Genomic DNA, 17,185 nt, shown 5'->3' with positions numbered 1-17,185 from the left:
GCTCAGTACATTAATTAATTTTGCAACTTTTTAACGATGTGGTCAACTGGAATCAGTACCACAGTTGTACATAATTGTGAATTACAGAATTGCACTTAAAAAAATCAGAAATAATTCACTATTGACTCACCCTGTATACTTGCTCGTAAAGAGATACGTTATAAAGCTTATAAATGAAATACCTACGTAATTCTGTTTCGTACTTCTATGTTAGGTATTTGATACTTTTTATGAAAAATAAAAAACAATATCTTCTATAAAATAATAGGTATATTAATAGCACATGCTTATTCAGACTTTTGAGAATTCAACTCAATCTATTTGTAATACACCATACGAGGTAAGCAAAATTCAATTGTTTCAAAGAATAATTTATTATCCATCAAACTTGACGTGCAATTATTGGTAGTACCTACAGAATGGTTGCAAAGCAAACACAACTGTATATTATTCCGATTGACATTTTGGAAAAACGTTGGAAACATTTGTATAACATGTAAGTAGGTTCAACAAATCGTACCTTTTGTGTGGAACAAAATTTTTCAGTAGATTAATAATTGCGGGAGTGGAAGGGGCAAATTTTGGAATTTATACCGTCTAGCTCTTTGGGACACAATTCAATCATTCAGAAATATTGTTTAGTAAATCACTATTATTCTCGATATTACTTATAACATAAGTCGTAGGCTGATTTTTGTAAAAATTATTAATGATAGCATTTTCTACAAAAACTTATGTCATTAATACAAACCCATAACGAAATGTTTTTGTAAATATTTTTGACAAAGAACCTTATGCTTATTTCATCGGAGTTTCAAAATTTTAAATTTAATTAAAAGGTTAGAAAATTTTCGCATTGTTTTAGTAGAAAAGGGGTAAAAACGATAAAGAGTCCCTAATTAGTCCCTGATATCCAAAACAGTCATGCCCGTGGATCCGACCAATCAGAACGTTCTGATCCCCCAACCATAACGAAGTTGATTGGCCGACACCGTAAATCGGCCATTTTATAACATAAAGGCGTACAAAGGTGGAGCTTCTAAATAACACACTCACTATACATCAATATAACGTTTAGACCATGAAGTTTCCACTCAAATGGTCTCAGAGATTCAAAAGAACAGCTGTTGTGCGTTATAGTTCTCCCAGTTTTTTTCAATAAATCGATCATATTGTTTTCATATAATTAACTAATTTCATGCTTAAGTTATAATCAATATCTGGATGTTGACATTTCGCAGTTTGAATAATATTCAATTGAGTGAAGTGGCGGTTCTTTTTGTGTGCATTGTGGAATTTTATTGTGCGTTGTGGCGGAGGCGTCCTGGATTTTATCGATAATGGATACTGGTGAGTTGTTCTCAATCTCCCATTATATTCCAACACTGATAACATTTTCACTTGATTTCACAGCCAGTTACAAGTACACTACAGACGAATAAAACCATTTTTTTACACAATTCAAAGTAGAGATTCTAACCACCTAAATAATTAGATAAAATCATTTACCTACCTAATTAATGTTCTATACGTTCTCATAATTATATTATTTGGCTTATAAATGTTTAAATTATTTATAATAAATTTGAAAGGTAAACTGTAAGTGTTTTGCTATTATAATTGCGTTCCGTCGCTTAAAACTTAAAACAAGATACGTAAGTGAGTGATGGATAGTTTTAATCAATAACTAAAGCTAGCACTAAAGCGTGTTCAAAATACTCTTTTAATACCATTTAATAGTTGGTAAATTTTTGTGTTGACATTGTTTGAAGAGACTACTGGTCTTAATGAAATACAAGCACCCAACGGTTAAAGTAAACATAACCCAAATCTTTCTGTCAACACAATATTTTTGGTCGGAGATCTTAATGGACAAATCCCATAATTTGTTTCACATTTGGTGGTTTGTCAGCTTGGGCTGCCCACTTTTAATGCTGCCGATCTACCACTAGGACTGATTAGGAGAAAATTGTTCTGAAGCTAAAAATACCAACAATAAATACATTAAAAAATATTAAGCATAAGCAAAAATGTAATTTATTTTAATCAGACTTCACACGCGAAAACTATAAAGTTTTATAAATTAACGAATGATTCTCTGTTTTAAAATGGAAAAAAATAATAAATACGTTCCTAGATAATAGCTATATTGTATTGTTAGGTTTCATCCAAATAAAAATCCTTATACCTTCTTAGGTAACCTACTCATTTATTTCAATAATTAGTATGAATTTTTGTGGTATCTGTGGTTGTAAAAAGACGATTTTTGCTTAAGTAATGACAACTGTGTACCTATTATTTTACAAAAACAAACAAGGTAAAGAAAATTTTGTAAAAATAAAAATTAAATCACAAAAAATGTACTAACTAGCTACTTATTTTTCTAATCCTTATTAATTTCTTATACTAAGAGATGAATTTTACAATCCTCGGATAAACTTTCGATAATAATTGTTCCAACTATTTTTTTTCAAAATCAGGCAGTTGTAAAGCGGCCCCAAATTATTTGAAATAATTACCCCATAAATATCCCTACCTAATTTACTCATCTTAAAAGTATATATACCGTTGATGCTGCGGTGTGTTCTGGGAAATAAGTAATTTATAATAGCGTCTAAAAACATTTAAATATTAAAGTAGGTAACTCTAAATACAGTGCGTTCAAAAAGTCTTTACATCAACTCTTGCTGTGAAATTTTAAACGTATGTTGATTTCTTACGATTACTAAAACAGTAACAATCTGACAATCTAAATTCCACAGCAAGAGTTGATCTACAGACTTTTTGAATGCACCGTATAATTTAAATGCAGTTAAAAGCGTCGCCCAAACTAAAATAAGTAGGTTTACTGTAAAATTTATCTATAGGTTACCATTAACATTAGAGAAATTCAACGTTGTTTCTAACTTGATTTAGATTTTTTTAATATTCTGATAATAATTTTGCCATTTCAAAATAAAAGCTCAAACCTATACTTACAAAGTTACACATGATAATACATAGGTACTCATCAGTCACCACGTACTCCTATAGAAAATTCTTAAGTATAAGTTTCTTAAGTATAAGTTTTGTTGGCTTTTCCTTTCGAAACGCCTTGTTCGAAATTATAATTTCATAAAGGATTCGTCTCACATCGACGGTCTTAATTTCCAGCATGTCAAAACGCCATCAATATTCTGATCTCAGCAGTAAAAAACGATTCGTTACGGATCAATTGATCGTGCTCTGCTATAATAAAATAAAAATTTTAAACCACCCGTGTACAGAACGTCTCATATTTTCTGCGGCGGTAGGTTGCACGAATTCTGTCTCAAGAATACCTATTTCTACGTTCCAAATAATTAAAACGAAACTTGAGCATCAGTTGTAGAAAGACAATTGATAATGTTGATATGTTTAATAATAAACAATTAAATAATATTTTTGTGGTAATACCTTAACCTACCGTGTGATCATTTTCAAACTGAAACTTTAATATATGACTATTTTTGAGTCTATATGTTTATTAAATTATAAGTATTTGCCTATCGTTTCTATTTCTAAGGTGATTTTAGCAACATTCTTAAATTGCTTTATTAGTAAAAAATATTCTTAACACCATCTCCGAAACGATAGAAATATTTAAAAGCATAGAGTCTTTGTATAGTTGTACGGCGGCTTTGAAACTAACGATCACCAGGTTTTTGTAAAAAATACCTATAGTATTCAAAACAAAAACAAACAAAAATAATAGCTAACTATTATACATTTTAGGATTAGGTACAATCTGTAACCTTATTTATTAAATCAAATTAGGGTTAGGTTTAATTTTATTAATTAATAATAAATATTTTCGGGAATATTGTAGAAAAATTCTGAAAAAATTCACATGCATAGAGAACACTATGAAGCATTAAATAGGTACTAAGTATAATAGCAAACGCTGAATTCTTTGTGATTATAGGCATACCTACCTCTTAGTTTTTGAGATACAGTTTACAGTAAAATATACTTTTAGTAGACTCATCTACTCTAGTGTGAGTTTATTATTAAAAATATGTAAACTTGGACTAACTGGGAGCAGCTTTTCAGTAATAATATTTAATAACTTAAAATTCTTCAACGTACCTAACCTGGTTATTTATTAAGTGGTTTCTTAGCTATAGCTATGTGATGTGTAAGGATTATCAGGATCATCTTAATTAATATACATTTTTTCATAAATATGAAACATTAATAATATTTTGCGTAAGAAATTAAAAAAAACTTGATAATTTTGCATGTAACACTATTTGATGAATGGTGAATTGTGTAGGAACAAGTTGATTTAAAAAAATAGATATACTTAATAGTTTCTAAGTACCTATAATACCTACGTATAGAGTTCCTTTATTGGGAATATAGGAAATAGTTCCCAATATAGGAGAACTCTACCTACGTACACAGAGAATAACTTTTCATTTAGAATTCATTTAATATTTAGTTCAAAAATTGTCATAACAAAAATCTTGTAGGCATGGGTATATGTAGTATGCAAATTGCGTAAACCAGTGGCTTAAGTGGAAGTCCTCTCGAGCGCCTCTATGTTGAAAGCTATTTGTAATAATATTGCCCGGCTAATATGAAATATTTGTGTTTTCGCCACTTGAGACAGGAACAGAACATTGAACACCTCCGGCGTCCAAATCCATTTACTGAACAAATTTACACAAAGCAAACAACGAAGAGATTATTGGTTTAGAGGGACACATTTTTAAATCTCTTCATGTTGGGTAAACATTAGAGAAGCAATTGCTCCTTTGCCACCGGTGGTTGAACACAACGTTGGATAAAAAATACGCATTCACTTTCTGTCACGCGTTAAACGTTGTTTACCGCCAACTTACCACGTTTTAACTTTGCTTGTTTAGGCATTCTCTTTATCGAATTGTTACCAACAATAGAATATTACTCCTGCAATCGCAGGTTCTTACTCAGGTGTACGCAAATGCCTTGCTACAAAGTACTTCCGAAAGTATCTGTTATTTAAATAAAAACTACTAATACATTTCACCTCAACCTCAACGTACTTCAAAAGTTGATCAATCGGACATAATAATTTAATGTAACAACTCCCTCCTCACTCATTTTAATATTTGATTAGGTTTCATTAGATGAGTACGCTAAATGCAATAATATTGACATCAATTGAAGTGGAAAAACCTAGGACAAATATGTAAAATTTGTAATTAATGATTTTGCAAAATACGAGTTATCTTTAGTTAAATGTGACAAAAATCTAAAAGAATCATTTTATAATAACAAGATATCCGTGTATTGCCACACATCAAAGTTTATATTGCACTTTAGTGTGTTACAAGAATGACATAAAAAATAAATAAGATAAGTTAAAATTTATTATGTCATGGGTTAGATGAAGGTCACCTCGAATGAGTAAGTTCCAATGTATACAAATCAACACCAAATCATTTAAAATTTTGTGTTTTAAAAACGTAATTTTTCCTTTCTTTACCTACACTATTGTCTAATTTTTAGTTAGGTATTTGTGTTGGCGAAACTTAATAAAAAAAAACAACTGATTAAAAAGTCCTGATCCATACTACATTTTGGCTTGATGAATAAGTATGTTTTTTGGGCGTTTCGGAATTTCGAGTGGGTGCAAATATGAAATTATTATTAATGACAATAAAATGTGCTAGTGCATAGACTATTGAGAGCAAGTGAGCCTTAAAGATGTTTAAGTGAAAGCCAAATCGCTCTATCAGTTGTAGCCTCGATAACCTTTGACTGGTTCAGTAAAAGACGATAACTTTTTTCTGAAAACGCTGATTTTCCGTCGTCCACGACAAATTAGGTTGTGCTTGACGTGCCAAATGATGAAAACTCATTAGACACGCGGGGAAAATTATTAAATAAATTTAACTGGACCGTAAATTTTCTGAAGCAAACAAATCTATCCAACTAATAAAGTTGGCTCAAAGAGTGACTCCCTAGCCGTGATGCATGATCTAACATGTGTTGACATTGTCGGAGTCGCTAATACCGACACACAACACAGTTTCTAAAACAAAAACACAACGACAGACTTGGCCTGCTTTGATCTGGCGAAAGTAATTTATGTTGGCGCATTTGCCTCCACGGTTCCAGACTGCCTGTAAAACTGTGCAGTCCAGGAGATAAATTTATCACAGTCAAAATCTGACCAACTCGACACAATCGACAAGAATTTCGGCTCTGATTAAATTTATTTTTAAATTTTCGAAATGCATGGTTTGGGCTATGTGAGACATGCGGTTTTAAGTTGGCGGAACTTGTGAATTTGTTAACAAGTGCTGGAATGCGCCAATTGACATAAAACGTTAATGTTCAATGGTCTAGTGCCACCTTTACTGTACCGTAAATTCGCTTTTTGTTTCTTAAAATACACGAAACTGCTTAATAAAATTTAATTCATAACTATTTCAAGCGCAAGTGAAATCAAAAGCGTGGAATTTTTGTTAGCACTCGTTAGAGGCACTTTTCAGCTTTTCAAAAAACATTTATTGAAGATAATACAAAAAAAATGTATTAAACGGAATTAGAAAACACCAAATTTTTCGTTTAAACGTTTACAGTAAAGTATACAGGATGTATCAGAAATAAACGTGTACTAATTTTCAAAGGTAACAGACTCAGCAAATGAAACATTTTTTTTCAATTTTTAATTGTTCAATGAAAATTATACAAATGTATTTGAAATCTGGAAAAGATAACACATTCAAACATCTACTCGCCTGTGGTGTCTGGTAAACATTGAAAAGTTCGTTTATACAAAAGTAAGAAGGAAAACAACAAAAATATAATAAATAAAAATTTTGCAAAATATATATACAAAAAAATTGTTGTATTTGATGAGTCTTATTACGTGGTAAAATTAATATACACCTGGTACAGCCTGTATACCTATAGGTCTTTCAACAATCAATTTGGCATTATCAGAACGAGACAAATGACTAAAAGTTAGTTGATAATTATTCTTTAAATGTGCAGCAATTTTAACAAAATTAGGAGTAGTTGTGCTATTTATTTTCATTCCTTTAAATTAAAAAAAATGTATTTCAATTTTTTAGGTCTTAGGTTAAATTTAATGGTAGGCAAAATTTTAAATTCATTGTTGGTTTTTTACTTTTTTTCCCGCCTTGGTATTGTTCACAGTTTTTAGTTTAAAAACAAGTTTATTTTATTTTATTTTCTGTGGTTAAGTGATGCACCTATTGAAAATAAATTATCGTTATTATTATTATTATTAGCTGTTTGCAAACTATAAAAATACCAACGTCGCATTTTACCGAATATTTTTTTTAATACAACTTAAAAAATTGTAATTGTGATTGTACAATTGTAAGTTGTAAATTGTAATGATTAGATCTCTCATTGAAAGTGTAAATTACATACATCAGCTATTAATTTTTTGAGGTCCATGAATAATTTCAGCTAATTTTAAAATGTGACATTGTAGTTTTTATAGTTTTGAAACAGCTAATATTATTGTTACTATTAGGATTTTCGTAGAATAGATTTATTTTTCAATCTTGTTCTACTTTTTTGGTGCATAAATTTTTTCTTACTTTTATATTTTATTCTACCTACAATATTTTTCTTATTTTTTTCCTATTTAGGGAGTTAAGTAGGTACTACATATCTTCTTACATTATTTTGCATTTTGAAAATAACGTGCGTTAAAAAAATTTGTCATTAGAGTTGTCTGTAAATTTAAATTTAAGCTTTGTGTATAACTCTCATATAACATACCCAAATTGTTTTTTAATACCTAAATATTTAGTATTACCCGAGATATACCTGAATGAATATTAGAGTAAAAAAAAATAAGACGCTTTTACCTACTTTACAATATAAGGTGGGTTTCCAATATTTTAGCAAATATAAAAATAGAGTAAAAGTTCCGGATAAATGAAAGGAAAACAGCTTTAACATTTATAACAATAAAATAATGAACTCGTTTCGAATAAAAGAATTAATTTTATGAACTTAGTTAAGTTATTTGTTTTAAATTATTATTCATGCACTTCAATAAATTAATAGCTAATGTAATTTATATAGTTTCAATAAATGATCTAATTATTAATAACTATTTTATATTTTAATCAACCTTGCATTTAAAAAAAAAGTTCGGTAAAATGCCATGTTGGCATTTTTATAGTTTTGAAACAGATAATAGATCTACAAATCTCGATGTATAAATAGGAGTACCTCAAGGGTCAATCTTAGGGACCATTTTATTTAATTTATATATAAAACAAATAAATCAATGTATAAATTAGACTGTCATTATTCACTGGTTTGATTTTTTCCTTGTCCTCTGTGTTTCTCTATGTTTCTTTGAAGAGATATTATTTATGTGTAGCGCCTCTAAAAGAGGGTATTTTTAAATGAATAAAAGGTAAAAAAGCAAAATTTTATGGTGCAGTCTGTTGACGCAAAGCCGGTCCGAGTCCGTCGCTGAAATGGATTGCCGCACTAATTCTGTTTGACTAAACTCGAGTAATTTAATAGACATGTAGACGTTAAACACATTTGTAGGTGATTAAGCAAATCTTGACAATCTGGCATCTGTTGCGTCCATAATATTACAAATATTAATCAAAGATGCCAGCGTTTTTTCGCTCGGCGTTTTAAACTTGAAATAAGCAGTGACGGTGAAATTTCGGCGACAAAAGCAGGCACCTGGCCCACCTTTCCACGCCTCCTCGCCGGCACATTACCTGCCAGCCATTTCATTCATCTCACCTGAGAAAAAAACTGCTGCAAATGGAGGCTAAATCGGGCATTTTTAGGTGCCGTTGAAAAAGCAACAAACTTGTGCATGGTCTATAAATACGTTCTCTCATTAAAATGAATTTGTTAGAGCGGCGGGTTTCGTTTTTTCGGCAATTTGTTCAGCAACGGAACTCGAGGAATATACGGCGAGCTTTCGGAGCTTTTATAATGGGTGAGACGGTCTGCCGCTTCGTTACGGTACACTAAATGGTGAAAGTGATTATTTCATTTCAGCTGCGCGTTCGGCTGTTTGCACGTTTTAAAATCGTGAGGTTTATTTTGGAGGCATATTTATGTCTTTATTTCAACAGATTGCTCCTTTTGCTCATTGCCTATTCGACCGCGGAGATTGAATATTGTCTCGTGATTTATAAGCGTGAATTAGTCTTCGGGATTTAACGACCAAAGGCTATTTCAATACGACTTTACAACTACATTTATACCCCCACTGGATTTTTATTATTTTTTATTAAGTAACCATATGTTACATCTCACTTATTATTGTGCTGAACTTGACCCCTGTCTCAAAGCGTATAACTTAGGAAAGAATGCCACAAAAAGTTAAGACAAACAAATGTGAAGGCTTCATTTTGATGGATGTGATCTGGTTAATCAGTTTCTGAGAAAACCCATATACGGAGTAATTCCCTATTCTGAATATCTACAGTCAATTGCTTCATTTACAGCAGAAAATCATCAATTATAAGGCAACATTAACTTCATGTCTTGCGGCAAGATTGTCAACTCAGATATGAAACATTTCATTTTATGCCAATTTTGAAGGGAAACAAGATATTAATGAGCTGCTTTACCTACAAGATGCAAATAGGTTTTCTTGCCCTTAGCAGAAATTTGAGAACAATGTGATACTTCTGCACTCGTCCAGTCTTATTCAGAAAAATGTGTTCACAAAACAAATATAATGCATTATCTAAGATAATAATTTGCACAACTTATTAATGGTTTAAGTACAGAATGAAAATCTGTTTATACAGAAAACTTTTAGAGGAAATTACCCAAGAAGCGTTAAGGTTATCAATACTTGTTGGGTTCAAAGAAAATAAACATTTAACGCATATATTAAACAAATTGTTGCTTAAATCTTTGTTTTAATTATTTAAAAGCGATCATTTATTTATTACTTGAACAGAACTTTGCATTTTATTGAAAAAAAATACATCGGAAGAAATGTTGCATTTGCCCGACCACAGTGTTTTGAAGAGGTGTAATTACAAATATCCATAATTTTAATGAAAAATAATGGCGTTGTCAATAATAATGCTGACATATTGTTAATTTGAACGCCTTAATTGAATCTCTGTGTGATGAATAGTGATAATCACCTAGTAGCGATTGTTTTTCATTCCTGTGCGAAAATTTAATTAAAAGTTGTTGGAGCTATTGACAAGTTAATTAAATTCACGGTATATTCATACACAAACACTGCACTTAGGCCTCGGTTTGTTCTGGCCCGGGAACCATGGCTAATTTAGCGTCTACAATTTCAAGCTTTGCGGCTCAGAAAATCCCCTTTGAACTCGACAAGTTTGATTTATGATTCCGAACGTACTCTCACTTTACGTTGCTTTAATTTTGTCCTCCTGATGAAAATACTAATTGAACAAAAACATACGAATTACACTACGCCAGCTAAATTGGGCAAATAATGCTTTCATGCTGGATCTAATATCAATAACTGAAGCCTAAGGTTGTAATTAGTGGATAAAGTGGCATCTAACAAAATATAAATGACGGTTTCTTATCTCACGTGTAAGGGAGGGTTCCGGAAACGCCCACGTGTCCATGGAATCCCACACATGACTGAAACATAAGATGTTTAGAGGGTCAAAATGTCAATTATTGTGATGGTTGAGTATGTGAATAAGGGGCTGTTCGGGAATTTTTCAAAACCCCTTAGAATCTATTCTAGTGAATGCTAAAGGTGGGACGGTAAGCATTCCTAGGGTCGTAACCTTTCTTACAGTCTCGCAAATTGGTGCAGATAACATTCCAAACGTTCCAGCGTATGCCTAAACAACTCAGATTGGAAACAATTCATTAACTGATTAGATACGAGCTTCCGCCAACACTTTTACCCATTTTTTCAGGAAATAAAATTGCTCTGGAAATTCGTCTAAATATTTTAACATGCAATTACTTATGAACAATAACTTTTATGTTTAATTACAAATAGTACTACTACCTATACGAAAAAAGTATATTATTAACCAAAATTTTACGATTTGTATTACCTACCTATTTGTAATTTTCAAACAAACGTTTCTTGAATATTTTCGCAGAAAAATGGTAAAAAATTTCTGTTAGCCTAAAAATGATTTATCTACATATTTTTCTCACATTTTGTGTATAACTTTAATATTTGTTTTTGCCGTTATATATTTTATATATATTTTTTTAGCATTTTTTAGTCATTTACATTATGGAGTTATGGACCATGCACTAAGTATTTAAATATTAATTTACAGTCATTTATATTTCCTTTCTTGGAATACGTGTTTAAATTAAATTTTGGCAGAAGGAAATTAAAAAAATGGCACTCGACCAGACGAGCAAAAAATTGTTTGTGAAGGTACGCCATTTAAACATCTGTTGAAAACTTTAATTTTTTTATTACAGCAGCTAATTAAAAGCTTTGTACCTACACCTACGCGAAACATTGAAAATTGCCAACACCCTGATATGCTTGTAATTGGCAATATAATTAAACAAAAGCGTTAAATAAGAGTTAATCCGTCACAGATCCAAATTACAAACTGTCTCTGTATGTGTTGGTGTAACTTGAGCCACCACCGAAAGGCGGCCTCCGCGAACCCCGTCGGAACCACTCCACGTTTCTTTGAAACCGACTACTCTAATTTTACTGTCGTATTTTTTCCTCTCATTCCTACAAATGGATTCATGTTCCCGCCACTAATTAGTGACACGTGCAATTCCTCTCTTTCAGAAGGCCAAGTCCAACAGTACGGAGAAGTCAACCAACTGGGTGGCGTCTTCGTCAACGGACGTCCTCTTCCCAACTCTGTACGACTTCGAATCGTCGAACTCTCGCAAGTCGGAATCCGTCCATGCGATATCTCGCGACAGCTCCGCGTCTCACACGGCTGTGTCTCAAAAATCCTTGCCAGGTAACGAATTACTACCCCGACTTGAATGACTGTTTTTTAGATTTATACAGTTTATATCAACTTAAGTGTCAGGTAGGAAAAGAAGAAACAATAAAATGAACAAAAGTTTTAACGTATAAAAAGTTTCTTAGAATGTAGCGCGGAGCAATAAGCTTCATTTTCAGAAAATTACATGTTAACATTTTAAAAAATTGGGGGGGAGCCCTTTTTCGTTTTCTTATTGTCATCCCCGTATCTTTAACAATTTTTAAAAAATTCACATAAAGCACAATGTCAAAAATGCGCTTGGCTCAGTTGGATGGCATAGATCCATCCCAAGACTTTACTCTCCAACGTAGGTATTAAAAAATTGGAGGGGCGCCCTCTCTTATTTCCTTATTATCGGTGGAAGATATTACACAATTTTAGAAAAATGCACATAAGATACTATATCACAGATGCAGGTTGTTTAATTTGTTGGTAAGGAGCAATAAGTTTCATATTATTTATAGCACAAAGTAAAGGACTTTCTGTTTTAATATAGGTTTAATAGTTTTCAAAAAAATTAAATAAAACAATATTCTCAAATAATCTGATAATCTGCCATAATATTGTATGGAACTATAATAGCCTTCATATGGAGGTCTACTTTTTGATATTAAAAAAAATGAGGAACGACTTTTCTGTTTTTAAGAAATAATTGGCGGAAGATTAAAGATATAGGTAATAATAATTTTTGAAAAACTAGTAACTAATAATACATACGTACTTTTAAACGATTTGCTAGCAGACATGACTTCACGAAACAGTAGTCGTAATTTTTAACTACATTATAAGAAGGCCTTTTTGTTTAACATATAAAACATTGAGAATCTTTTTTTTTCTTGTTTTCGTAATAACTAGGTACTCAATAACTATAAAATACTTACCCTGTATAGTGTGTGCAAAATTTATGTTCTCGACAGCATAAAATAAAAATAGTAGTTTCAAAGAAGACCACAGCAGTACTGTTTAATTTGTTACTCCAGAAGCAACTATGGCAGAATGCAATATCCGAGGAAGTGAACCGTCGTATAATAAAAATACATTTTTATTTTTGAATGAGAAAAAAGTGACAAGTCAGCATAGACAAAATAGTAATCGTATCCAGCTTAATCTTTTACAATTTTTATTATGGATATCTTGAAAATTGTTAATGTTCAGCTACAACATGAAACAGCAACAACGTTTTGGCATTTGGAGCAAAAAGAGTTGCCAAAAAGACAATTAATTAAACTACACTACACTTTTATTCATTCTTTTAGTATTTTGACAATGACAAAAAATAGTTTTTCGAAAACGGACTGAAAGAAAACTCTCCGAAAGAGCAAACCAAGAATATGTAGACTTAAATAAAATGTTTTTCTCTCGGTTTTTCTTATTTAATATTACCACATTTATATTTAATAATTGAAAATTGTGAGCTTATCAGAGGTAGTAAAGGTAAGTTATTTTTATTTAAAACATTGCCTAGTGGTGTACCATTAATACGATCGTTTTAATGCTACTTCCTCTTATTATCAGAAAAATTTAGTCTTTCCATTGTGCTTTGTATACCTCTATACAGAGTGCTTAAAAACCGGCGGCGCACCAACTCAATTGAATGTGATAGAGAAATGCTTACATTAGAAAGATAAAAATAGTAAAAAAATCTATGTATTAAAGTTATTGATAAATAACGAATTTTAAATAAATGATATGTGACAACGTTGCCTAACAATCGCGATCGCATTTGAATTTGGTCAACAATAAAAATAAATTATTTTCGAAACGGCCTCCTAGGAAGTAATATACCCTCTGTTGGCACATCTGCAAATTCTCATTTTTTGATGAATTTTAATGTCTTTAAATTAAAAAAATTGCAAATGACTGATAGTGAATTTAAAAAATAATTATTCAACATTGTGTTAAGGAACGATTATTTATTGCAAACATAAAAACATTGAAAAATAATGAAAACTGCAAAAATTAACAAAATAAGTTGGTACGGCTCTAGATTTTTTAAAATAAGGCTTTGCAAGGAAATTTTTTCAAGATTTTTCCCAAATTATGCTTCTCAACAACGTGCCACTAAGTTGAATATTCTGTATTTAATTTTTTTTAAATAATTACATTATGCAGAACTTGATAGCTGTTACCGATTTACGCTTTATTTTATACAGGCTGGCCCACTAAAAACAGTCCACACAAATTTTTGATGTCTACATCAGTTTTTAGAGTTTTACGCTCACGCACTTCTATCCGGAGGGTTTTTTTTGTAATTTTTAAAACTTAAATTGTTACGCCAAATAAAAAAATACAACACTTACTTATTATGAAGTGATTTTAATAGACTATAAAATAACATCATAATTAACACCTGTTCCCAAAAAATAACTAAACAACTACACTTCCAAATAATTTAATGAATGGCCAAACTATGGCTTAAAATTCAGGTGAAGAAAATGTATTCTAAGGTCTTTAAATTCGAAATTGTTAACGGTTGATTGCCGATCTGTATTTTTTTCTTCAAACTCCGAAATAATTCCGCTTTTTGCTTTTCCGTTTAGAAAAAATAAATTGTGATAATATTTAATATTCATTTCAATTCAATAAAAATAGCAACATCGCATTTTCTCTCTATGTTACTTGATGTCTGTGTTGTAATAAATTATTCAAAAAATCAATAGCTAATAATTTATAGATTTGATGATGGATCTAATCAACAACTATACGACTATTTTGCATTTTTTTCAACGTTATTTAGGAAAATAATTTGGCGAAATGCGATATTGGCATTCTTATTGAATTGGAATGATAAATAAATAATCATACTCCTTGATTTCCACGTTACCTAACAGTAAAAGCCAGAATCCTCGCCTTACTGTCCTTTCCAATGCAATATATAAGCAAAACTCTTTTGGATTTCGGAGTTAAAAAATACTTTGGAAAGATTTAAAAACCTTTGACGGTTTCTTAAATTTACTGTTGCCCTCTGCCCCAGGTACCACGAGACGGGGTCCATCCTCCCCGGCGCCATCGGCGGCTCGAAGCCGCGCGTCACCACCCCCAAAGTGGTGGCCTACATCAAAGACCTCAAGCAAAAAGACCCGGGGATCTTCGCCTGGGAGATCCGCGACCGCCTCCTGTCCGACGGGATCTGCGACAAGTACAACGTCCCCTCTGTGAGTTCCATCAGCCGGATCCTCCGAAACAAAATCGGATCCCTCGTCCACCCGGCGCCCCATTCGCACTCCCTCTACAACGCCATCTACCCCAGCTACCCCTACCCGCAGCAAAAACTCCAAACGCCGCCCCCTCAGCGCCACGCCACGGCCCCCTGTTGGCCCAGTTCGCATTCAGTGTCGGATATTTTGGCGGGAGTGCATGCGGCGGCCTTCCGGACGCCGCACGGCACGCCCGGAGCGGTCCCCGGAGCCGCGCCGCCGCCCGACAGTGCACAGAACTACAATTATTACATGTACTTGCAAAGTGGCAACACTGCCATGCACATGGTCAATCCCGGGATTAACTCGCATCCCTTGACGGCGCCCGGGACGCATCTCTGAAGCGTGTGAGCGACAAGACGATTTGCTCGTGTTTTTTAATTATGCTTGTGAAGCTTTAAACTGTGTAATGTTAAGAACATGTTTGTACATAAATAATTTTAGGATGCTTGCACACCGTGCCTTGGGACGTGTCGATGTACGAATTTTTGACACGAGACCGTTTCTTGAACAATATTATTGTTAAGTAGATGAGTTATTTATTATTGATAGTAATTTATTTGAAATTATCACATTTATTGTTTCGAATTCACGTGAATTGTATCTATCATTTTTGTTCCATACGCAAGATACACAAATTGTGTTTTTGGAAGAATTGGGTTATTTTGTAAATATTTTTTCATGCAACATGAAAAGTGTATTACTGCTTGAAATATATTATTTCCCGAAGTACGTCTCTCATTTGATCCCCACAAATTAATATTCATGTAAAGAAAACTTTAGAATTCAAAAAAATCACAATTGAAGCAGAAAATGTTACTTTTTTATTGGTTTTGTGCAGAAACACAATTATTATGCATGGCATAATAACAGTTGATAAGAACTTTTGAAGTAATACGTTAGATTCTTATGTTTAATGTCGTTTCGAATAATTGTTTTCGTAGGTTTTTGGTAAAAACTGAAATAATTTTTTTAAGAAAACATCAAATTCAAATGTTTAGTAACAAAGTATCAACTAAAATAATTAAAAAAGTGTGAAGATAAGTTTTATACAGACAAATTAATTACAATTAGGTAAGTAATTTTTTTTTTGCTCACGACCATTTTCGTAAGTATCAGAATCTTGCACTAGTCTTTCTCAACTTTGTTAGGATGAGGCTCTAAATAAAAGGCTTCAAAAAAGATGGCTGTTGGTGATTCTTTTGTTGGCAAAATTTATCATCTTCTAATAAATCACGGTTTGCGTTTAAATAAAAAAGACACAACATTATTTAAAGTAAGAATTTAAATATAATTGTGATACTAGGATTTGAAGGATTAGCAAGTGATCCACTTAGTCTAAAAACTTCTTAGTTAAATTAACAATTAATGTTCGAAAACTCACAAAACAGCTACGACTTTATTTATTAACAAAAAAATTAATAAAAATCCAAAATGGTTCTTGGCAATGTGCAGTCAGATGTGTAAAATTTTAATAATTTTATTTCATTAAAAGTCGCGATTTTCTTGGCTCTTAAAAATCATGTATTGCTATGTTAGCACTACTAAAATTATTAAAGTTCAGCGGCTAAACTATGTTTTTTTCGGTAAAACTTCTTGAAAAAAAATATTTAGCATTGATTGAAATTCAGTAGTTGAAAGAGGTATACATTTATTTTACTGAAGATCGCATAATACTATTAATCCTATTTTCAGCTTTCAAAAATTCATATCAATGCAATACTAGAATCCCTAGATTTTCTGCATTACATAACACACATAACACTCAATTATTGTATTATCATATGTTCAGGTTCAGTTTTAAAAAGTCCATACAAATGTTCCAATTGCAAACAAATCCATAAAAACGCCAATGTTCAGAACAAAATAAAATCTTCATTGTAGATAGTCAATAGATAAACGAAAATACATATAATATTTATTTTATTTTAAGTACTTTATAATTTTTCATTGCAATAAAAGAGTTAAATCACTCCGAATTCGCTGAAATGACATAATAAAAGGTAGTCATACCGGATA

General features: G+C 31.8%; 1 protein-coding gene across 1 annotated transcript; it reads left to right on the top strand.

Annotated features, from left to right (window-relative positions):
- Nucleotides 1-1,065: 1,065 nt before the first annotated feature.
- On the top strand, nucleotides 1,066-15,895 carry Poxm (Pox meso). Its single transcript, XM_970385.4, has 3 exons — nucleotides 1,066-1,350; nucleotides 11,762-11,942; nucleotides 14,944-15,895. Exons 1-3 carry the CDS (start codon nucleotides 1,341-1,343, stop codon nucleotides 15,506-15,508), a joined length of 756 nt encoding a protein of 251 aa, XP_975478.1. The 5' UTR covers nucleotides 1,066-1,340; the 3' UTR covers nucleotides 15,509-15,895.
- Nucleotides 15,896-17,185: the final 1,290 nt, after the last annotated feature.

This window comes from Tribolium castaneum, chromosome 3 (assembly GCF_031307605.1).
Source record: "Tribolium castaneum strain GA2 chromosome 3, icTriCast1.1, whole genome shotgun sequence".
Taxonomy (NCBI): domain Eukaryota; kingdom Metazoa; phylum Arthropoda; class Insecta; order Coleoptera; family Tenebrionidae; genus Tribolium; species Tribolium castaneum.
The sequence above is the reverse complement of the archived record's forward strand: the minus strand, read 5'-3'. Positions and strand labels throughout refer to the sequence as shown.